Below are 25,147 nucleotides of genomic sequence, written 5' to 3' on the forward strand. Positions count from 1 at the left end.
TGGCGTGTGAGAGGCACCTTCAAGTCCTCGAGAATCCAGGCTAGTTCGAACAATGAAGTCCACTTCGCTTCTTTCTCGGGCTCATTCAGTGTCTAATTTGCTGCCCTCTAATATTTCGTATTGATCCAAGTCAGACTTGGACAATTTTTTAGATACCATTCCTGATCAACCATATATTCGAGGACTAGCTCGGTCTGCCAACTCAAATCCGTTGTAGACTAAATATCATATAAAGATTCAAAGGTAATTAATAGACGAATTATACATTTCATTTTATAGTACCGTGATTACATTCCTCTAGCGGTTGGAAACGCCCATGAAAAAACAAAAAAACAAAAAAAAGTAACTGTTTAATGTAGACTGTCATAGTATCAATGATATAGGACTAATAGTAGATTTACAGGATAAAATGATACAGTTGTTGCATATTACACAACCTTTTTATAGAATGTCAAAGAAGCCAAAGCAAAAAAGAATGATTAAAGAGTGGAATGTGTTATTTTTTTTTACGGAAAAGAAGTGAATTAGAAAATGATTTTGCCCACAAAGCATTGAAAATAACACCAGGAGGCCAAGTTATAGCTCGGTGACCACACATAGTTTTAGAGGCCAACGTGTTTGAAAGATTGCTTTTCAAGTATTTTGGCCTGCTGACCATGGCCACACCGTTTGACATCCCAGCGGTCAAGCTGAAGTGGTAGAATTAGTTTGTTAAAAGTAATAATTAACTCTAGAATTGCTGGGGCACCGTAATGGTGGAACAATCGTTTTCCAATTTGCAATCCTGGGTCGGTCCCAGGGAAGCCGAGTTCAAGCTTCTTTGCGGTATTTAATTACAGCATATTTTGCTGCTTTAATAGCTTGAATGGGCGAATCTGCGGTCATTGTCGAGGGTGAGGTAATAATTAATGTTGGCTGTGATGACGGAGCGGAAATACCCCTTCATTGGGCACCCATCAATCAAATGGCAGTCCGAGCGAGGGAGTGCTATCTGACTTCGTAAACAAACAAACAAACTTCCCATCAAGAATCGCGCTCTTCCCATAACTCTTTTTTTTGAACTGGGACAAATTGCCAAGAGGTGAGAAAAGATTGGGCAAAAAAGTGCTTTCTGCAATAGCTAGATACGTACAAGAAATGTTGAAATAGAAGCCCCAAACCTAATTCAAAGTTCGGCTTGTCAGTGGCACAAAATAAAAAGAACAGTACCACTCAAATTGGTAACTATAGTTCTTAATACAAGCCATGAACGAAGCAAGTGGTACATAGTCTTACCGGAAAAACTACCAGCAGGAGAAAATTATGAAGCAAAGCGGGAAAAGAGTTTTGAAGTTGAAATAAGAAAATAATAATAATCTTTATTGCGACTCTTGTCATGTCATGGCGTAAAAGTAACTATAAAATAAAATCTGATGTATAAACATCATACAAAGAAATAAAACAAGAAAAATGTCAGGATGGTAAGGCAATAAAATAGTTGACTAGAAAGTGATATCACAATGAGAATGACTAGAATTGGTCAATGCACATGAAAAAAAGTAAGAGGTGAGTTACAGATAGTACAAAGGCAGGTAGGTAGAGGTAAGTGATGAAAATCTTGGTTATTGCAGTAGAGTGGATGGGCCAGATGAACAGATCCTTTGTCAACTCCCGTCGCTGATGGTATTTGGCTGGGAGCCGGACAAAGGTGCGTGACTGCCAATACTCCGAAGGGATGTCGGGCCAAGGACAATAAGGTGTAAGCAAGTCCTTGACGCGGGAAGGACAACTTGTGTCCGGACATCACCTCCGGAAAGGTCAGGTTCCCAACACTGTTGGACACTAACCTTGCCAGCCCGATGGTGAGGGGCTCGGTTTCACATAGAAAATGTGTCCATGCATTGTTGCATATTGGGGCACGCAGAGGTATCGCTTGAGGAACTTGGTGTAGGTGGCATCGGGGATTTGAGGCGGATTGGCGGAGTTGGGAAACCAAAGGTGTAGGCCGTAGAGAAAAATTGGGTGACGTAGATCCGGAAGAGTTGAAGGACTATTGGAGGGGAAGATTCTTCAGGAAGTCATTGCATATGTATCCGATCCTGGCCCTGGCTTGTTATGTGGATTGAGTGATTGGTGAATGAGAGTTGGGTGAGAAGGTGAAACCGACATAGTTAAAAACTATTGACGATTTCAATCGGACTATTGTTAATATGGAAGGAGGTGGGAGGCAGACGACCTTTATGGAAAACCATGGCCTTCGTCTTGATGTGTTGACTTGAAGGCCGTCTCTTGGCAATAACCGTGAGTGCATTGATGGCATTTTGCAATTCCACGGCTGAATTAGCCACGACAACCAGGTCGTCTGCATATTGGAGATATTGTACCGGAAAATGGTTGATGGAGGGCCTTGGTGTGTGGAGGGCTTCGGGCAGGTCAGATACATAGAGATTGAAAAGAATTGGCGATAGTGGATCCCCCTGCGAAGGCCAATGGAAGTGAAGTAGCAGGGGATAGGTCCTCACCAGAACGAATGGAGCATCTGAGTCCCGCATAGATGTTGGACAGCAGGACACAGATTGAACGCGAAATCCCCACAGTTGGAGTTTGAGGAAATAACCGCGTTCGGTCCACCCTGTCGAATGCTTTGGAGAAATCCACAAAGCATCCATAAACTCTCCTCTTGTTCTGATGTTAGAATGCACAATTTCATAGAGGAGAGTGGCTGCCGTGGTGGTTGAGCGGCTTCTCCGGAAACCGAATTGGAACTGGGGAAGGATATCCCTATCCTCGGCCAATCCGGAGAAAGCGGGCAGCTAGTAGGGTGGACATCATCTTCAAGAAGGGTTTCTCCAAGGCGATGGTCCGATGGTTGTTTGGAATGTCCCTGGGCCCCTTCTTATGGATGAAGATGATGGCTGACTCCATCCACGCTGGTGGGAAGAAAGAAGAATGGAGGGCGAGGCTGAAGAGATCTGGAGGAGTGGCTGGGTTTGGATCCGGAGAAGTGAAAGTTGGGAAAGGAGAGACCCCAGATGTTGAGGGGGCTTTGCTCTTCATCTTCTTGAAGGCCACGTCATCCCGGGTTCCGTGAAGGGCTGCAAAAGGGATGGTGTTCTTCTGGGCAGCCCTGGACCTCCTCCACTACTGTTCCGATGTTGATGCAAACAGTTCTTGACAGTGGAGGAGGAATTTACTCACGGGAATTTCCGAGTTGGTGGCGGGCTTTTTGGCACGTTTGTACAAGCCGCCATCCGGGACGGGGCCGATGAAGAGAGTTTCTCCACTTCCAACCTTTGGTGGGCTGACTCGCCGCTCCTCAGAGACTTGTGATATGCAATTTTGACATCGCATATTGCTCCCAAGTCTCCGGTGTTTGGCTCGTTTGGCACTACGCAGTTTTTGAAGCATTTGACCCTCAGCTCTCGATGGTAGGTGCTGAACCACGGGGTCTTGAGTCCTCCTCTCCTCCTCGGCACGGAAGAGGACTCTTTAAATGCTTGCGAAATGCCTTGGGCCACTGCAGCTGGATTGCTCACAACCCCGTTGTTGATGGATAGCTGCAGGGCCTCAAGTTGAGCCGCGCACTTCTGCACATTAACCACGCACCTCCCATTTCGAAATAAGAAATAGATCAGCCCAATATCTATTTGGAATAGCTCATAAAACTAACAAGACGTGCGTAAGGTATCCTGCTCATTGTCCTTTTTATTGAGCGGATCGGAGCAAGCGCCCTTTGCTTCATTTACCTACAGGGTGTAAAGAAATTAAGGGCTCCATGGCATTTTTCACAACATTTCTCCCTACTCGAAGATTTTTTTGACATTAAACCACAAGCATTCATTAAGAGGAATTGTCAAGAACCTAATGACATATTGCAAATGGTTTGACGATATACTGGAGGCGATGGGTAGCCCTCTGATAAAGTGCCGTCAAAACAATGTCTGAAAATTCAAGTGAGCGCAGTCTGAAGGTCAGAACCAGGCTAAGGCATCCTGAAGGCCGGCAAAGATAAAGGAACGTTGGTGAGCCTTTTCAGTGTTCATCCTCAACCATTGGAAAGTGGAGACCCTCATGGAAATGCTATAAATCCTTTTAGAACAGAGCCGAACGTGTGATTATTTCAACTCAATCTTTAGGTGGCTAACATCAGAAGGTTACCAATCTCCTTAGGAGTAAAATCCGATCATTCGTGGTATGGTGTAGATTCAATAATCCCTTTTGATGAAAACTGGAGATTCAATCTGATCAAATCATGCTTTGAGTTAGGGAGTAGAATTTTCAGAAGCGACAAAGAGCGGCCCTTAATTTCTTTCCACCCTGTAGGCGCGGACAAACAAACGTACATAGAAACGAGAAAACACCCTCTAAGATACCAGACTATATCAAAAGTTTCAAATTATTCATGGGTAGAATTCCGAAAAGTTATCAGTTTATTCCTATTTGGATGTCAAAAGTGTTTGTAGAGATTATAGGATTGAACAACCACAGCATGATCCGAACGAAATCCCTGCGTTAAAAGAGAGCCTCTTGGCGCACAAACAAGCAATGATTTATTTTGCTCTTGCGTGTTCGTGGCTTGAAAATCAATGTGACACAAATAACCAGGTCAGAGCTAAGTAGTAACGAAATTATAAGACCCGCAATTACAATTACTCGTTCATTTATATCTTTGCTTGTAAAAAGAATCGAATGTCAACTATTTTGCAAGAACGTGCGTCAAGAAGTAAAATTTATGAACATTTGTGTTGGCTTTCAGTGACTTCAACTCATTGAGGAAGATGTTCAATTTTTATTCAATATGCACAGCAAAAAAGTTATATATCATGCGACATCTAATGTTAATGCCTGTGCTTATCTAACCCCCACTTTTGGTTGATTCAAGAGTAAAGCACTCGGGTCAGTTATTTTTAGTGAGATCGTATTTAGTATGACAATAACAGTTTTTTTTACATTTTTTATCCAGAAAGGTCTGTTGAAGTTTGCTTCAAATGTTTTAAGTGTCCCTCAAAGAAAAGATCGCTTTGAGGTCGAAAAAAAATGAGTAATATTTTTTGAAGCTTTTCGTTCGTTACGATTACACTAATTTGAGACCTAATGTAAAATGAATGAATTGCAGTAATTTGTTCTTTGTAATCATTGTATTAATGGCGTGTTTTCTTGTTTGGCACGAGGACAATAGGGTATGTAGAACATCGCTCAGTCACACTGACTTACCACATGCTAAGAAATTCCAGGCTTTACCTAAAAATAAGCCTCTACGGTCACTAGGATTGACTCTAGATTCTGGGTTAGGACAAAGCTCATGGATGCTTTTGAAGACATACAGTATCAGATACCTTTCGTACCTTCTCTGAACACTGTACATAGAGTCCCAACTTTTTTAGTCTCCCCCAATACGAGAGCTATTTCATTCCTGTGATGTTCCTAATAAAACATCTTTGGACTTGTTTGACCTTTTGCAAACCTGCTGAACTTATTGGAGCCCAAATGGGTGAAGCATATTCAAGATGTGTCTGAACAATCGGCTTGTACAGATCATCGCGAGACTTTCTCTGGACTTTCCAGTGCGATATATCCAGCCACACATTTGAAAAGCTTTACCTACCTTCAACTGCATATGCTAATCGAACTTTCCATCATTTTGAAGGACTGCACCTAAATCTTTCATGGATGAGACCTTCTCAATATCTTAGCCTCCAATTTCTACGAGTGGAACATTCAAAGGAGTTGACCCGAAGATCATTGAGCGGAATTTCATTCCGTTCAAGGCCATATTACTCTTAGCAACCCAAGAATAGATTATTTCTAGGTCCTTGGCAAGGCTAGTGGAATCTTGGCCATTCCTACCCGAAACTAACTTTGTATCGTCAGCATAAGACGAGAGACTGGCAGAAATACTAAGCTTTTGAAGCGGGGCAACGAATAGTATAAATGGGAGAGGCACTAAACCTTAACCTTAACAACTTGCTTCGTATAATGAATGAAGCTTCTTATCCAATTGAGAACGTTGCCTTGGATCCCAATCTCATAAAGTCTATTCAACAAAAGGTCATGATCAACTTTATCGAAAACCTTGGCAAAATCAAGATAAACAACATCAACTGACTCAAGCCTTTCCAGTCCCTCAATGACCTACTCTAAATGCTCAATCAGTTGGGTAACCGTGCTAAAATGTGCTCGGAACCCGTGCTGGCTAGGAGANCTCAAGCCTTTCCAGTCCCTCAATGACCTACTCTAAATGCTCAATCAGTTGGGTAACCGTGCTAAAATGTGCTCGGAACCCGTGCTGGCTAGGAGAAAGGACTTCAATGTCTTCAAGAAATTCAACAAGTTTGGATCTCATGATCTTCTCAAACACATTCGCAATATTAGAAGTGAGAGAAATCGGCTTATAGTTGCTGGGGAGCGACTTCTCTCCCCCTTTAAAAATTGGAGCAAGGTGAGCTAATTTTATTGAAGATGGAAACTTGCCCTGATCCAAGATGCAACCCATCAGGTAAGAGAAAACAAGAGAAAGAACCAGTGTGCATCTCATCAGAAACTTAGATGCTCCTAAAATACTATTTTGATTCTTGTTAATCGAAAAATGATGCTATGGCAAATATCATGTTTTTCGCGTTGCAGCAAAGCTCAAAATACTTCTACATTCTCAAATACAATATTCCGAAAGCTGCATGTTTTGGTTGACCTAATTTACAAAATCGAAATTTATTGTAGGTTGCGAACTACCTTTCAATCTTGCCTCTGAATGAAAACGTTCTGAGTTGGACTACCTTCACCTTTAAAAAGATGCTATGGCAAATATCATGTTTTTTTGCGTTGCAGCAAAGCTCAAAATACTTCTACATTCTCAAATACAATATTCCGAAAGCTGCATGTTTTGGTTGACCTAATTTACAAAATTGAAATTTATTGTAGGTTGCGAACTACCTTTCAATCTTGCCTCTGAATGAAAACGTTCTGAGTTGGACTACCTTCACCTTTAAAAAAGAGCCATATATTTTTAAGGCCAAACCAAAACCAATGATCAACCTAGTTTGCAAAAAAAATATATATTTAAATCGAACCATTCCCTTGAGCAACGATCTGCCATTTTTCATTTGTACAGGATTTTTTGCGTTTTCAAATTTATTGCATCGGTACAGATTTAAAGGTATAACGCAACCTCGCAACTCAATCAAAGGTTGTTTTTGTCTCATATTTCAGGAATCAGTTTTTCAAACTATTACTATGGTTACAAAAGTGAAGTATTTGATTTCTTTTGTCATTTTTGTAATCCACAAACCTTCTACATGGACTTTCTCCGAGCGAAAGGAAATGAAATGGTCCGAATTTTTCATTATAATATCATTCCAGTTACCCCACTTTGTATTTGTGGGGAATTCCAACGATAAGAAATCCTACTTCCTCTTTTTTTTGGCGAATTTCCTTACCGCTACTGGGAATGGAATTCCCAACAGTTAAAGACGAAAAACTTATTCATGTTGAATAAAGGGTTGATCTGGAATTTAGTCAAAGCTTATCAAAGTCTGACTTAAATCCTGCTACTGGATCAATACCAACATACTCCCTACGACTATTTGAGGGCAGCAAATGAACAATGAACAAGAATAAACTGAAAGGGTAAGTTCTTTGAAAATATGCAATGTTCCTCCCATTAACATTTACTATAATATGTACTTTTGAAATGGCCGATTGTCTTCACAGCCAATATTCAATTATTGCGAACTTCGTTGCTTTCTTTGCAGATAGACGGACCCAAGACCCGCAATGGGCTTGTCCGGATTTTTGTTGTTTATCAAAGCCTAAACTAATACTCAAACAGAGAAGAAGAAAAATGCTGACCCTTGTGGAACGAACTCAACTCGAGAAATGGAAACCCCCCGAAGGAAGAATTATTGAATCTACCAAGAAGCGCTATTGATAGAACCGTAATAAATCTCCTCCAGTCTAACTGCATTGCCAAGACACGGAGGGTTTTTTTTCTCACTCGCGCTTGGCCAAGAAAGGCCAAAGTTTTTGGAGAAGCCATTCCATCTCTTGCTTTTTTATGGAGGGACTTTCCTCTCTTAGAAGAAGGACCCAAGTGGAAGGACCCCGCCAAAGTTTGGGATGCAAAGCACGCTTTAACCCTCAGTTCTATCTGCACGAATGTACTAGTATTTGTATGCGGTATTAAAGGGCGCCGTTGAGTTATGAAAACAAGAAAAATGACGAAATATTGTGTTTGATAATTCCACCATGGGACAGCTGAAAGTGTCTTGAGATGAGATGAAATGTGTTTTTTCGGGCCAATGTGAAGATACAGTTGGTATATCATGGTTAATGTATGACTAGATTTGGATTCAGTTCAAGTGAGGTGCATTCTTATCACGCTGCATGGAACACGACGATCTCTGCCAAGGTCACTCCCAACTGGGTGGGTCCCCCGAAATGACGAGAAATGAAATCAATTAGAGCTCGGAAAATTAAACAATGGAAAAGAGTGATGAAGTGCCTCTTTGTTGAGAGATCTTCGGAAGAATTGACTGATGCATTGCATATCCTCAAATGAAATCAAACTCAATTCGTCATTTCTTTGTGCTCGAAGTCCTTTTAGCGAATCGAGCTTGGCAGTTCAAATGTTCATGTGCAGTTTTGGCCTTGAAGATACGTCCATGATGGCCTTGAGCATTCAGGGGAGCCTGAAGTTAGCGCTGGGAAAAGGCTTAACTGAGAAAGAGAGAGAAAGGGAGCATTGAGAACGAACGAGCAAACGAGAGAAAGGCCCTCTTTGGAGTCGAAGTGAGCTCGAGTTGCTAGGACTACGGTGTAGTAGACAGTAGTAGTGCACTTTGAAGGAGAAAGCTGGCAACTTGCATAGCGCGAAATTGGCCAAAGGATTCCTCATTTTATTGCCAGATGAATAAAAAAGATGCCCACAGTGAGCTGGGACTCCAAAGTAACTCTGTACTCTCCAGATTGGCACAAATGTACAAATATGTAATGTAAACGCAAATATTTCCAAGGAACAATGGAGAAACAGGGCAAATTTCAAAAGACAGCCATAAAGTTGAGACGGATTTGACTTGTGGAAATGTGAACACATTGAACAAAATGTTAGGCTTTATTCCAAGAAACTTAAATGATGATATTTTCAAACGGATAAACAAACGAGGGATTCCAAAGATAAACATTCCTTCAAGGCTATGGCAAAGATTGAATTGTGAGAGGTGTGCCTATGAAAAAAGCGTTTTTAACATTCTATTTATAATTGTGTAAAAACTACCCTTGGGACCTCTAAATTAGCATGTTCTTCTCAAATTATTGCCCAAAAGAATGATATTTTGATTGCTACTCTAAAGATAACCACAATAGATTTTTACCCTAGCGAAGGATTTTCGCATTCACAATTGGTATTAAGCAATGATTCACCAAATGCATAATCCATGTATTAGGGTGGAATGAATTGGCCTCCATTGCATTACCAACATCTCCGTTCTTACTAACATATCTATATTCGAGAGGGGTTGGGATTTTATATTAGGCTCCCCAAGTTTGAAGGCTTCCGTGTTGGAAATCAATAAGGAAGATTCCCTCTCCTTAGGACGTGGTACGTACTCTCTGAGTACTTACTGTAATAGTATCAGGCTGATATGCCAGTTCCTGGGGCACCATCTAAGAAGCTTGCATTGTTATTCATATGCAAATGCCAGCCAGCATCTCTTGACGTCATGACATTAACGAACTATTATGCTCGCACTTCACGGACGGGCCAGGAAGCCACCCTCCACCCTTAAGAATATGTAATGATATGGTAATTAATGAGTTCAGTTGGCTTTCTTCTTCACGACTGACATGGGACCATACAATATTGATGATAGTGGACGCTCGTTTACTTAGGTTTAACCTACCTCCTGCTTTTGATACAAGATCAATACTCTGCGATCCTGCGATTGAGAATGTTCTCTTGAAACACGGATCAAGTTCAGGTGGCAATGTCTACAAACCATTCGCAGCCTGGAATAATAAATCAAGCAATACCAAAACAAAAGACTGATATATTGCTCGCTCTTAAAACTTACCCCTTCACAACCCCTAGGAGAGAGAGAGCACATTGTATTCCGTACCGTTCTTCAGCCACACCTTGTTCAACCATGAAATAAAAGGGTTTGTTCACGAACTCAAGTGATTCACTCCTGATCTCACAGAAAATTCATCCATGACTAGCTAGGACTTTGCCCCTTTGACTTGAGTTCACAAACCAACGCCAGCCAGTAAAGTTCAATGAGGGAGCAGATTTTTTGCCGTCGTAAACTCAACCAGAATATGTGGCTGTCTGGACAGATAGGAAATACGTGGAGAGAGCCTTTGGGATCTGAAGAGAAAGGATCCCCTCCATGTCTGATGGAGCTTAATTTGTGGGGGGGGGAGATAAATTTCTCTTTCTAATCGTTGCACCAGAAAGTGTTTGTTGTACGAGGAAACCAGATTGGCTATCGGGAGAAAAAAAAGGCTTGAGCTCCCTGAAAAATGTTCACATATTCATTTGCTGTCATTAAATGCTGGCTTGGTGATTCTTATGTGGGCCCACGAGGTACCTAGGCGGTGTATGTTGATTAATTTGGTGGCCAATCTGCCATGCTTGAGTCCAAAATTTATGACTAGGTTGTAGAAAAAGCAATTAAGGCGAACTTCCAGCAACTTCAGCTCTACTTTGAGGTCTTTTTAAGAAGCTGAACCATTCCGTGGTAACAGTTTCAGACTTGTTGAAACAATAATGCACCATTGCCCTTTTGGAGGGAAGTATCTTTACGTTCGTTGCTTAGAGGCATGATTGAAAAGTGCACAACTTGGAAGCATCTCGAATAGAGCAGAGTTTGGTGAAGAGCGCGAGTGGTTTTCAGTTTAGAGAGGATGTTTTACTTTTTACCGAACCAAAAACTCAAGCATTCGCCAATGATGTGCTTGCTCTGGACCGTGGTTGGACCGGGAGACTTTGAGAACCCAATCATCTAAGTAAACACTGACCCCAAACAAACACATTTCGAGCAGGCCTAGTTAACTCGTTATCAAGCCGACAAAAATGAGTGAGAGGCAGACAACTTTCTGACGGGGAATTTACCTTAACTTTTCTGTGTTTTAGTGGAAATTGACGCGCGAGACAAGCATGGGTATACACTCAAGATAAAATTTCCAGCTTCTTAACAACCTAAGAGCAAGCGGTGCAATTTCTCTGAAACCGGAATTGCACGTCTGGCCAAAAATATCGACAATTTCCAAGGATATCTCGCATACCCGCGTAGTCTCGAAGTCTCGAAGTCTCTGTCAAGGAATTAGAACGAAATGTCCACTAAAAAGTTGAAACGTAGGCATGATTTTCTGAGAACAAACTACTGGACGCCCCCAGATCCTCCTCGTTAGCCTGTTATGTCAGCAAAGTCAATAATTTCAAACCATATTTTTTCGCAATCTCTTACGTACGGCCATGAGTCATTTTTGCACACCGCCCGGGTAAAACCGCCCGGTTTTCTGGCCAAACTGGGTCTGGATGGGCGCCATGCATGGCCATGCACTGCCAGCCAAACGTGAGAAAGGCAACAAAGCAACACGCCCTAATCCATGTGGGCACCTACTGTGGGCGTGTGTGGACAAAGACAGAGAGGGAACTCGACACGCCACGAGATCCAGAGAGGCCTAGGATTCGCCGGCCGGTTGGCAGCGACCAAAAAAGGTTCATAGAGAGTGAATGCGTGAGTATCTAGGACTGTGTACTCTAGAGGGCGCGCCGATTGCGAGGAGGGCGAAGAAGGACGGAAAGAACGGTTCTCATGCAGTTTCGAGCGATGTATCTTCTTCAGTTGGAGTTGAGACTTGATGAGTGCAAGCTCGAACCCTTCCAATTGGCCAAAATCTTGAATTGGATTGAATACAGTTACTGGCCAGCTTGTTAGATAATATCTCCGTTGTGGACGGGAGAGTTTTTTTTGCAAAAAGTGCTGCTACTACTACTGCTGTTGGTGAGCGCTTTGGAGTGAGGATTCCAGGAGATCGAGTGATCTGAGTACGTCAGAGTGATTGATTCTGTGCGGGATACTCCTCTAGGAAGAAGTGTGCTTGTGCGAGTGTGTTTGTCTGGAGATCTTCAGCTCTGACAATGGGATTCCTAACCAAGCACGTGTTCTGTCTGATGGTCGTGGCCATTGCTATTGCTCAAGGTAGGATTCCTCGAGATAGCTCAAAACGGTTTGGCTAACAAATTGTTACCATGCCTTCAGGGCAAATTGACTGCGCGAAAAAATAGATCATCGGTTATATCTTCTCTCCCCAATTCAACGTTCATCATCTGTAACACCATTAATCACACGCCTAAAGACTTTGTTTTTGTGGTACTTTGTTGCGAGAAAAGACCGACCATTAAGGAGACAGACAACATCCCCAGCATGCATTGTGTTATTTTTGGAAACAGTTTTATTTTTTTGGCAACCCTGCTTGTTCGTTCGCACGTGTTTGAAACCACTCTTTCTTTTGACCATCCAGACCTTAAACAGGAATGAACACCAGACACGTCTTGTTTAATCAGTCCATGTTTGTCTGCATGGGATTAGCTCCATTCTCCAAAGAGAACAAACATAAGTTCTGAGTGACACGACTTCAGGACAGGGGTGATTCAACGGTGGCCACTTGTTTCGTGATCGAGGTTTTTTCAACAATTACACACAAGTGTGTGAACGGATGAGAGTTCAGTTCCCAAAGGATCAATAGCGGAGAGCCTCTGACATAGCTCTAAAAGTTCTTCTTGACAGACATTCATAAAGAGAATGTCCGCCTACACCGCAGATCTAGATTAGTTATTCATCTCACGTGTATTGTGTATGTGTGCTCTGTGTACACTTCCAAAAGCGCTTGGATAATAGTTTCCTGAATAGATTTTGTTCATTGGACGGAAGTGCTATCCGTTTTATGACTTCCCTAGCCGTTCTCTTTACCTTTACACCGTGGAGTGGGTTGGATTGGTTAGAGAGCGAACTGGTGTGTGAATGTGGATGAAAAATAAAACCAATTGTCTTATGGGAGAGTGAAAGAGAGGGTACACTTTTTCCAGCCTCTGAACGGGAGACAAGAATGAAAACGACGACCAAGTTCCCAGAAAGACCCTTATCGTTTATTGTCGAGCCACCGTAGATAAATCGTTCTCTCGAGTCCCTCGCTCGTCAATGATTCGATAATGATTCGACCAGAAATGATTTCTACTCGGGCCTCTTCTTTCCACACCTGACACATTTGGTGGTTTCAACCAGAATTTCTTCGCGCTTCAACAAGACCTTCCCAATCCTTTTCGACAGTGTCGGTCGGAGTCAAGATGTTACATGTACTGTACACAGGCTTTGTGTTGGACTAGCTTGGATTCAGATTTCCTCCATAAATAATGACATTAGTCCAAGAAGAGCTGTTTTTCTCCAGTGGTCCTTATTTGGTCACAAACCCAATATCCTAGGGACTTTTGACTTCGAACCTGCTTGGAAAAAGGGGAGCCCCCACTTACAGTACTCAATAAGTGTCCGCGTCAATAACGCTTAGATGGAAGAACACAAGTTCCAGTTTGATTATGCGTTTCTCGCCCAGATCAGAATAATTTCTCTTGATCCTGACATTGATCAAGCACCATTGGAGAAAGATGTTATTCGTTTCGCCCAGAACAGGATCTGATCACGTGTTTGTGCCAAAATGCAGCTTTGAGCCTTTTTGAGCACAAGATTCCGTGAGCAACGCTCAAGGCCGAAATTGAATTCCTCCCCTAAGAGTTCTTCCAACCATCATTTGATTCCTACCTCAGTAAAGTGTTTTTCCTGGCCATTGAGGACAAAAGACCCCCAAAATGTGTTTGTCACCCACCCTTCTTGCTATACCATTGACCTCGGGCAAAATCCTAGGGAAGTGAGTAGGAAAACTTCTACTCACAGCTTCGTTATGGCCAAGTCACGTGAATGTTGGTAATGGTAATGATGATGACAGTTATGATCTCGCTTATGCCTTTGCTCACTATCGCAACTGGATTTTGTGAGCTTTTTATTTCATTTCCCCCGACTAGCCCAAGAGCCATGAGTTGTCCCAGCTTTTTCGTAAAAGAAATCGATGATATCACGAGGATGACTTTGCAAATTCTCATTGATGCACTAATAGTAGGATTAATAGGGGTTTGTATACTGTCCCTGCACTTGGAATACAATGGTATTTTAACTCATTTCTCGAGGACGATTTTTCTGCGTAATTTGGATTCCCCGTCGGATCTCCATTACGTTCATAAAAAGGCTTTTGATTGATTAAAATACTTATTCAAGTAGGACTTTCAGGGTGAGCACGTCATAACTTCAGGCCTATCAAAACGCCTCAATATGCTGTGGAACCCTAGGCTGTTTTAAAATCGATACTGTCAAGTCCTACAAACGATTAGCAAAAGATAGCTGAACTTGCGTCAGTCTGGAGACAAATGAGGTCTGGCTAAGTGTTCTCGAAAAAAGTTTCGAAAACATCGATGATTTGAATATTGGATCGTGTGCGATAGGGTCGAGCCTCAGATATCCAGATGAGTTATCTATCATTCCTCTCGTTCTCATTGATCTTCAGGAAGTCGCACGAGTGTCTTACTCAATCCTCGATCTATGGTGGCCGCCATAAATGTGCCAAGGTTGCTTTGTTTGTTCGTTTTGTCTCTCTTAAATGGTATGTAATTGAGGCATCTAGTACGTACACATAGCACTCTCTCCCTATAGCTTTGTCGCCATTATACCTATACAATACTTTTTCACGGGTATGCAAAGACAGGTTTCAATACGTCCTTCCAAGTTAGTGCTACAGAAGAGATCGTAATTAACCTGACTTATGCACATGTGAAAGGCTTCATTTCCATAAATCTTGGCTAAGGACAGTTTTCCAATCGTTCGTGTCCTCATTCAAGGCTTCCTTTTATGGATCGAACCTCTTCGGCATTACAGGCCTTAGAACATTTCTGAGCCTTGGCCAATTTCCGTTTGCTTTTGTTATTGTTATCAATTGTAGTCTGGTTGAGGGACCGGGGCTATGTAGTACCGTAGTAGGTATGTCTCTGGTTATGTCTTTGGCCACAAGTACATAAATCCATTGCAAACCAAACAAGAGATAAGGGAGAACATGTTTTCCATCTTACATAGTGAAGGATCATGTTCGTCAAAAAGTGCCAGACAACTCCGGGCCACCCCAAAGGCCATAAACGAATTGCCACTCGGTGGTATTTGAAGTATCCGCTCTCATACCGAATAGCCGAGCGCCTACTTAAAACTGCGATAGGTCCTCATACCACCGAAAAATGAGAAAGAGTCATTGCGAGCTTTTGTTTGACTAGTCAACAATTTGCTTCTTTACGTTCCTCAAGAAACTGACAATCCACTTAGTGGAAATTTTTGCGCCTTTTTTTGCCCGTAGCGGACTGTAGATTTTGTATTGCAGGCTTCTCAAATGAGAGCAAAAATGCAAATGATGCCGGTTTTCAAGCGTGTTTTCGCTTTCTCTCCACGTGGTTATGAATGATGCGTGATTTAAAATTCCTTGTTGACCAGCCTAAATTTGGCAGCCTTCCTATTTGATCGAGTCCACTTCAACCACTTCAATCCACATTAAATACTTAACTGTTCATGATTTATTTTCAATGATGACGCGACGCCAACGATATAAAGCTATAAGCCTTCATTAAAAAGAGATTTCAAGCGGGCTTCACATTTATATGTACGTAGATACCCTCTGCCGAGTGAGATCGCTTACAAAATTCATCTTTCTTCAAGCTGTTATTTGTGGTCTGAAGGGAAAAAAGTACAAAAAGAGCCTAAACAATGAAGTGTCGACTCTAAATTCTTTCGGAATTTGGTCTCCAGGCATTCGTGTTCGAAATGTTGTAAAACAGGATGAGCTTCACCATGTCCATCTTCCTCGCATCTCTGGACACTCTGTGAGGGTCCTGGGATCGGTTGGCGTCTGGTTTGGTTCAGTAAATTACATACACACATTTCGCCCTGACGATGTCAAACCGTCCGAGGAATCTTGGGGCGGAGAACAAAGAAGTGAACTGTCTGCTATGTCTATGATATACATACACAAGAAGCTGGTTATCTCTCATCAATTTGTTATCATGTCAATCATGCTTTTTTGCGCCTGTGTCAAGAAAAACACTTAATTGCGGAGTTTGAAGGCCACTTTGGCCACAACATTATCCATGGCAATTAATTTGGCAAGAGAGAAATCTGGCTTGGAAACCCGTTTTCAGACCTGTCTCATTTCACTCAAGTTGAATGCTGACTGAATTCTAGTATATCATTTTTATGTTTAAGAAGACATTTTTTACTACCACCATCGAGAGGATAGTGGTACCACCAAATGTATGAGAAAAGTACCTTTAAAGTGTTTCCTAATGACTTGTTGGTCGTGACAACAAGTTATCAAGTGCGGAAGCGAGTGTATTGATGAATCGCGGTCCTGGGAGTCTATTTTGCCTTATGTTTTCTCATCCCCGAGATTTCTGGTTTTTTGACTCAAGTGACTCAAGTTCTCGACACTTCGTTTGCCGGGTTTAATTATCATTCTCGTCTGGGAAATGATATCAAGCGCGAAATTGTTTCGTGAAAATTATGCTTGAAACGTGACCAGTCGTCTTGTTTCTCAATTGGCATGGACGTGTGGAAGTGCATTTTTCAGAATGATTTTGTCCACGATTGGTCAGGATTCTCTTAAATTCTTATAGAAACGCCTAATATATTCCAGGCAGAGTGAGTGTCTGCATAAATGCATTCACCCACCCAATTCTAATTGGACATCTTGATTTACTGCCTGATTTCAATGGTGTCGAGATTTGACGTCACGGTTTCAGCAGAGTGGGATGAATCAACAATATCCGGATGATGAGATCATCCCACAAACCTGACCCTTTCTCAGAAATCGCACCAGCCGAAAGGCCCGGGTAATTCCCGGTGTCTCTTGAAAACTACGTAGCACACCTTCAGGTTGGTAGGAGTTGTTGGCACGCCATGAAGTGAACGTGATTCCGAAATCGTTGGGGTGCGCATGAGGCAGTCAAAAAGTACCTCCTTGGAGGCATCAAGTATCAAGCACATTGCTTGATATCTCATGGAAGGAGGAGTCGGTGGCGTCTGTGCAAAACGAGACGCTCAAACCTAGCATTAAGCACGGCATTAAGCCACCACGATCTTGGATACGAATTCATGTTCAGTATACTGACAACCCGAGGAGGGTTTGATAGACCTTTCAAAATATCAGATTTGAACAAAACTCAGACGACATTTGCCACGAAGAATGTTGTACGTTTGTTGGGATGAGATGAGCGTATGTACTACAGTAAGCGTTTAGTCTCAGCAGATTAGGGTATGTATGACCCAAATCAGTGGTAGGATATTCAAAGCCAATGCTTCCCACCATTTCGAACTCAGCTCACACCAGCATCCCCGATCCCTCCCCGCTTTTTCAATCTCCCACCTCTCTCACATGAAAGTGTCAACTTTTTACGATCTTTGAGCTCAGGCATCTCTTGGTCGTCTTCGTGAACCTCCAATTTGGTATTTTGGGCCGAGAGCACGGACAGAGCTCTGTGCGAGTTCTTGTTCAGCATGGTAACTGGCCGAGATTGCTGAGCAGATCGAAATCTTGTAATTCACGGAAATGCGATGTTTGCTTGACCCTTCGGACTTTGTGGCAATTTCCTTGATTACCTCCTTTCGTTGGGTGCCACGGAGTCTCCAAACATTAGTAGTTATCCATGTGGAGCAGAAACGGTTCCATTCGTTTTTAAGATCAGCGCGTTTGAGGAATCTCTCGTGATCTGGATTCGAGCTGGGCGTATTTTGACACCCGGGAATAAAAGATCAAAGCTCGCAACACGATCTGGCTTGGAGTTTGGATGGACGTGGACACTGTACAGTGCTTGCTTGGGTAGGGTCGATCTATGTTCCCAGTCCATGCTCTGTCATGGATGGTGGAGATGTTGTCGTCGTTTGTGAAACATGATAATAGGATTATCTTGAGCTGGTTGCCATACCCGCTTCGCCCTCAAGGCACGTCAACATCGGACTCTTTTTGCATGTCCATTCCTAGACAATCTTTTTCCAGAGCACCCATAGATCATTGGAGACCTCTTGTGAATAAATCACGAACTACAATCACCATTCGTAACCAGCCAATCTTTCATGTTCGGTCTAAATTCCCGAGTATTGGCAATGTGGTTTTAAAACTTTTTCCTACACGTACATCCACATGATACTCATACATGCGATTATAAGTTAGTAAATACATAAAAGAGTTCGCGTCAACCTACATGTACGTACTGACTGTAGTGCTGCATACTTCAATGGAAGAAAAAAATTCCTCTCCTCGCCCTCGTCCTTTGGTGCCTCATTTTTACTCATTCATTCTGAAGTGATCATATACGTAGTGTGGCATTGTGGAGAATGGAGGACGGCGTTTTTTATGGTTTCATCTCGGTCCCACGTTGTCCTGGTGATTATGAGGCGTATGAAAAAGTGCATGTTTCCTGTGCAGACTGCAGATGTCCCGGAGAAAAAGCAATGAAGCTCAAAGAACACCACCACGCTCTCTAATCAGGTCCAAATTTTTCAATGTCTCGCACCACAACAAAACTCATCCTCCATATCCTCCACCCCTCTTTCTTTGAGTCCTATGATGATCATGATGATGACGATGACGATCAAAGGCGTAGACAAAAATATGGAAGAAAAGCCAAAACCTATGGCTTGCTACATACTCAGTCCCGTCCAGTTTCATGATGGTAAAAGGGGCTCCAAATACGCTAGTGGATTGAACTCCCCTGGGGGCAAGTTTTCTCTGTCGTAATGCAGCATCACTGCCAGAAATGATTCCCATCGTTCTCGGTGAAGCAGCTTCCCAATCCAATCTTTAGGACATCCAGAGATCGCGTCAGAGCTCAGAAGTCAAGTGCGTTTATGATCTCTCATTAGCTGTGGGTAGACAAATCCTTGGGTGTGTCTAAGACGCATTATGCTCTTTCTCACCCTGTGAACTATTCGTATGTAATGACATGAGCTGTCGAGACTCCAAATGGATATTAACCAGGTCCTTCTTCCCATTGGGCTTTTCATGCATTCACTTTATTACTCCACACTTCGAGCTCTACTGTACAACAGTGGAGGTGGACGATGCTATCAAGTCCCACATCTCCTTGTCGTAGAATTTTCTGATTAAATTCCTGACGCTGGAACGTGGGAGCGTTACCCTTGTCTGGATATCTCTTCAAGTCGTTCGTTTGCTTACGATTAGATTGAAAAGAATATTGAACAGAAAAGAGAGGAAAAAAAACTTTCGCGGTGTGTGGTTTAGTCTTTTTCTATTTCAACGTGTCCATTTGGTGCATGTTGGCTGTTGTGTCATTGGCCAAGATGCCAAGCATTGGACGTTTGATGGAAGCCCCGTATAAAAAGCTTGGAACTCGAAAGTGAAGGTTTTGATCTATGCTTTGGGGGAAGGAGGATTGGAGCTACTTTGAATGGATGAAGGCAGAAAACTACTGTCACGAACACGAATTGGGTGATGCCTATCTTTATCATTGGCCAGGGTTGCCGAGTCTGTTTCATGAAATCTCCCATTAAAAGATGAAGTGAGCGCCCGTCGAGACGCTTTTGGCGTTCCTCAATTGGATTAAATGGTCACGTTTCAGATTCTGGGCAGAGATCGTTGTGTCAAGTTATGAAAAGTCAGCATTTCTGATGAGCAAACGACTCTCATTATAGCCAGCAACTATTTGCCACGCCCAACTTATTCAAACACACCGCAGACCTAGATCCAGCAACCCAAACATATGTTGTTAAGTGATACAACTTTTTTACACTCCCAATTCCAAGCTATTCTCATCATAGGTCACTAAAGAAACAAGGGAACACGTTTCATGCCACAAAACACGAAAACATTTGGGAGACCTTGAATGTTTATGGCTTTCAAGTGCGATCCAGACAACACAGAACAGGCCTACCTACCTCCTCATTTCTGACTACTGAATACTGACTATTTACTCCGTCTAGTTCCATTATTGTACTTACTGATTGAACTGCAGTCATGCACACATGCACAAACGGGCCATGCGGTTCGAGGTTATGAATAATTCCCGGCCACGAGAAACGAGACTAACTTACTTACTCATGGTGGTTTATCGTAGTACAGCATGGACTCGTGGAACGACAACATTGATTTTACGCCAGATGAAAGGGAGAATGTCAGTTGAATCAAAGCCATGATTAATTCATCGGGCCACAATTTGACCAAACAAGCCAAGGGGAAGAAATATTGGACACAATTCCCACAAGTTTTGACAGATCTCCTCGGTTCAATCAGCCAGAAGTCGAATATATGCCACAGGAACATTGAACTTTAAACAAACGTAGATTTCGGACGAAAAGTGCCAAATTTTGTTCCCCTTGAGATGAAAGGGTGATGAGAAGAATGAAGAACACTTGCGGTTAAAGTGCTTAGATCTTTTGTACGAGAACGAGGTAGGATCGAGTCGGGGCTAACTTGGTGGAGATGCTAATGTTTCTTTGCCCTAATTGTTTCAGAAAGAGCGATTAGCAATGCTTTGGTGTCTGGAAACGACTTCTGTCTCGATGCTAGTCTAAAGTGAGCAGCATATGAAAACGGCGTACTAGCTACTAAGAGAGTAATTAGAAGGTTTTCATTATCGAAAACATTCAAGTATAAAGGTGAAAATTCAAGCCAGGAATAATGAATGATATGGCAGATGTTGTTGATGAACTTTGGAACCAAGTTTGCCCTGTAGGGTAACTAATTGATTATCTGACGTTTTTGAATTAAGGCGGGGGGATTCTAAGAGCATTGTGTTCCTTTTGGTTGCTCATTGGCCAAGTTTCAGGCTTAGTTTTGCGGGCTGTTTTTGGAAGAAAAAAAAAGAGCACATATTATGTGCCTTATGTACCTTATTGTGTTGGTAAAACAACATTCCAATCCGGAACAAAAAGATGTGTGAAACGGAGTTTGTGTCCAAAGTTCAATGACTGATGAACTGACGAACTGATGATCTTGATTGGTAGCTGTCAGAGGGCTTCATGTATTATCCTATCAATGGGGAACGTAGTGCTTCATATATGTCGTCGTCCATTCAATCAATAGTTTTAGATCATTTTCTCCACGGGATTCATCGGGTAATCATAACTCTATCTGAGAAGGAAATTCAAGCGGTACATATTCAATCAAGTCGAGTGAGTGTGCACTCGACTAACATGAACGAGGGACCTGGATTGCACCAGATCACCCTGGCCGACCCAAACTACGAGTAATAGCACCAGTCTTTATGGGTAATTATGTATCGATATCATGCACCGGGCTAGCCCCACCGAGCTCAGTATACCTAAAGGGTTACAGTGCACCGGTCACGGTTCGCCTCAGCTCAATAACACCCCGGGATGAAAGAACCTTACCAATGTTGTGAATAATGCTCCACACGGGATGATTAGAGGGTTGGTTGGACTTGGCAATTGCGTGAATTGAGGGCCTGGATGAAATTACCCGGTGTGTGAGGTCCAGTTTTCACCGTCCCACTGGATGAGTGCATGCTGTAAACTGGAAAAGGCAACCCTGGGCCAAGCAAGAGTTTGTGTTGGTGTTGTACCAACTCGTGGCCAATGGATTATTTTGACTGACTCGGGTCGTTCACCTCGGGCATTTTTTCTTCATATAATTCAGAAGCGGCATTAGATATGGCAGTGAAGATGTTTGTTGGCCAGTGAGCCACTGTCTGAGTTCATTACCGGGCGAATCTCGATTTTTTGTCGCGTCTGAAGATGAAATATTAGATTTAGGGGGACGGGTTGGAATCGCCATATTTGAATGTACTTGGTCTAACTACTAGGCCAGCTGAACTGTGTACAGAACCGAGGCGAGCGAAGGGGCTGGACCTGTTGATAGGCTTATCCGACACATTATGTCTATCTATCTATCATGAAAATTGAAGAGGGGAACACAGCCTACCACCATGAACTGGCTGATCTAGCCAGACCTCGAAGAAAACTCATCCGAGGAAATTTTAGCCATCCACTTCAGAGTCAATTCCAACTCGATGTCAGTGGGTGAGCAAATTATCGCCATTAAGTTGTTCAATTTCTATAAGGGGTCATGACTAGAGCTGCTCAAAACATACTTTTACATACAAAGCGATCTATTTGCATTATAGTGTCTCTTTGGACCCTTGCTTTTTTTTGCGGTTTTGAATAGAATAAGTGAGTTTATTCATTGATTTTTCCTTTTTCAGTGATGAAAATGAAGAAAGTATAAAATACACATTTTTATGTTTTTTCTCTTGTCCATTTTTTGTTTTACTTCCTCTTGCTTGAATTATTTCTTGTGAATGGTTTATTGATTTATTTATCTATTAAGTGACAACCTTCATAAAGAACGTCTCCTAAGTTATCAAACACAAATTGCTACAAACAATTGATTGCCTTTTGGTTTTCGTCTACATTCTAAGAAAATCAAGCAGAAAAGAAACTTGTTACCACTCCTATGGAATTCTTACCAGTTAGCTCAGAGTAATTGATGCAGATATTTAGTGCCAGCACATCCTTCATTTTTGTAACAAAACTCCGCAAAGTATCAATTTGACAAAAAATATCTTTGTTCCAAGTGAGTATAAAGCTTTTTTGGGGACATACGGTATATATCCTTTCACCCCTTTTTGTTTTGGCTACTAGGTCCAATTTATTATTTTAAGGAAGACATCCTGTAAATCGTTCAATTAAATAATTGCATTTTGAGGGAAGACCCTCTTCTCATCCTATTTTGCTCGTGTTTTTTGGTCATTTTTGCCCGGTCGTTATGCCATTTGTAATCTTGTTGAAAAGAAAGAAAAATGAATTAGAAATATTTGCATTTTTTGCACTTCAAAATGCATTTGATTTGAATTTATTTGCTGAACTTGATTGCAATCTTTGATCAGCACTAGTCATGGCATCTAGTGAGAGAGAGAGAGAGAGAGAACGAGAGATAAATAGCAACCAACAAGTCTTTCGCACACATATTTGCATGTAGTGTTTGTTACAAGAACTCAAATATCATGAGGCCAGTCTTGCTTGAATTTGATGGAACGAATCAACAACAAGGATGATGTTCGAGCGAGTCACACTTGATCGCATCACCTTCAGTTGACTGCCAGAGCGATCAGGTTTCAAGAGAACCGTTTTCTCCTTGAATGCATCATCAATTTTATTTGCATGTCCCTCAAATGGAACCCCTTGATAAAAGGGGTGAGAAATCCTTGAGTCGAAATGAGCCTATCCTCCACTTAGTATGAGAAGCGTCAACCTCATCATTAGCATCGATCTTTTTTGTGGTTGCATTCACCCTTCTCTCCAAAGCACTTATCATCACTTATGACAAGGAGATCGAACAAAAACTAGCCAAAAAAACGAACGTCAACGACAACCGATTCGACATTTCAATATTCGCGGAGCACACTGTATCGTTTCAAATTGAACGTGGATTATACTCCAAAGAAGAAGGATGCAAGGGGAAAAATAGAAAAGGAAAGATCGTTATCTTCCTCTTCCAAAAAAAGAAATCCTCAAACGAACGAAAGAGTGAATCTGAATATACGTTAGCTATGAGATGCTGTCTCAACCCTTTCGAGTAAGAGATCGCGGGCTTAGGAAATCTGATTGGCTCAGTGGATAAAGGGAGGAAAAAGAAATGTTATACGCAGCTCAAAAACAGCCCCAACACGTGCAATTGGGAATTGATGATATGCTCCTTTTTTAGTCAATCTTGACATTTTCTAAGAATCATTCTCTACCAGATTCATGGCAATTGCATTCTTGGTCTTCAAATAAAGCCAATGCTGAAACACTTGCCTATAAAATTAATCTGGATTGGAACCATTGGAATAATTGGATTTTGAAGCAATTTCGTCTGAACCAATGTTCTGTATAGCGCCCTGTACATGGTAGATGCTGTTGCGAAACAGATAAAAGATGAACGATAACTGCCCCCTGGTTCTTTTCTTTCGTTCCCCCTTTCTTTTTACCCTTTCACTGGCTTCCTCTAAAAGAAGCAAGATGCTTCTTCTTCTCTTCGATGTCTTTTGATCTTGGGAATTAGACCATGATTTGGCCCTTGAACAAGAGCCGAGTACTTGAAACAAAAGTAGATACACGGACGGAGCGAAGGAAAGAAGGGGAGAGAAGATTTGTTTCTCCTCCTTCTCTCTGTTGTCGGGGGGCACGACTCCACACAAGCTAAATTGGATGGCCTTTTAGGTTGTTGTGTTCTTGGCCAATTGAGTTCAAATGCAGAAACTTGAGCGGGCGAAGTTGCTTGCATGCACCGTCGCCAACGCCACTACTATCATCATCAACAACAATAGCAACAGCAGCAACACCGAGAACGCCGAAAGCCAAGGAGGCAATCCTAATTTCGAAACAATTTCCTTTTTACAACCTAACAGGCTTGTACCCAGACAAACAACCTCGGGGCTTTCTTGGACTATTTTGACAATGACTTGAAATCAGGTTATGTGGACTGTCAACCCCGTCCATGAGAGCAAGAGGTCCCTGAGGATGTATTCATTATTTTGTGTTTTGGAGGGAAATGAGAGCGCAATACGTAATCGTAGAAGGACCTTGAATGACACGGGTGACATATGAAGATATCCATCAGTCTGGAAGCCGTGGCGTGAAAATAGATCCTGCTTCTCCAACATGATAAATATTCATGTTACGTTCTTTACTCCATATACTAAGCAGTCAGTTTGGTAGATACCCATCGAGCATGCCTAATGCCAATTGTCCCGTTCAAAGTCATAAAATATAACGCACTCTAATGATCACGAAAACATGTCACTTTCCATCATCCATGATTAGACCGAGCAACAAGCGGGTTTGTCAACTTCTAAACACAAGACGGATCGCGGAGTAGGAATGGATGTTCCCACTAGCGCCGTCATCGATCGTCTCCAATGGTTGTGCCCGATCATCAGCCTGAGAATATGTTGATGATGTTGATGCTGTTGTTGTTGTTTGGGGACGGACGGCTTCATTGATATGGAATCGGCATTTTTTGTGTAGCTCTTGTACATACATGTACATACGTACACCCTCCCGCCTAACTGATAGCA

At 42.2% G+C, this 25,147-nt stretch overlaps 1 protein-coding gene across 2 annotated transcripts in view; it reads left to right on the forward strand.

Moving 5' to 3' along the window:
• Positions 1 to 11,662: 11,662 nt before the first annotated feature.
• Positions 11,663 to 25,147, forward strand: part of LOC131890067 (lachesin-like) — a 49,634-nt gene continuing 36,149 nt past the window's right edge. For both annotated transcript variants that reach the window (XM_059239339.1, XM_059239340.1), the window contains exon 1: positions 11,663 to 12,176. In XM_059239339.1, coding sequence (XP_059095322.1) covers positions 12,116 to 12,176 — 61 coding nt within the window. In that variant the 5' untranslated portion in view covers positions 11,663 to 12,115. The remainder of the gene's footprint in view (positions 12,177 to 25,147) is intronic.

Source organism: Tigriopus californicus, chromosome 11, assembly GCF_007210705.1.
Source record: "Tigriopus californicus strain San Diego chromosome 11, Tcal_SD_v2.1, whole genome shotgun sequence".
Classification (NCBI taxonomy): domain Eukaryota; kingdom Metazoa; phylum Arthropoda; class Copepoda; order Harpacticoida; family Harpacticidae; genus Tigriopus; species Tigriopus californicus.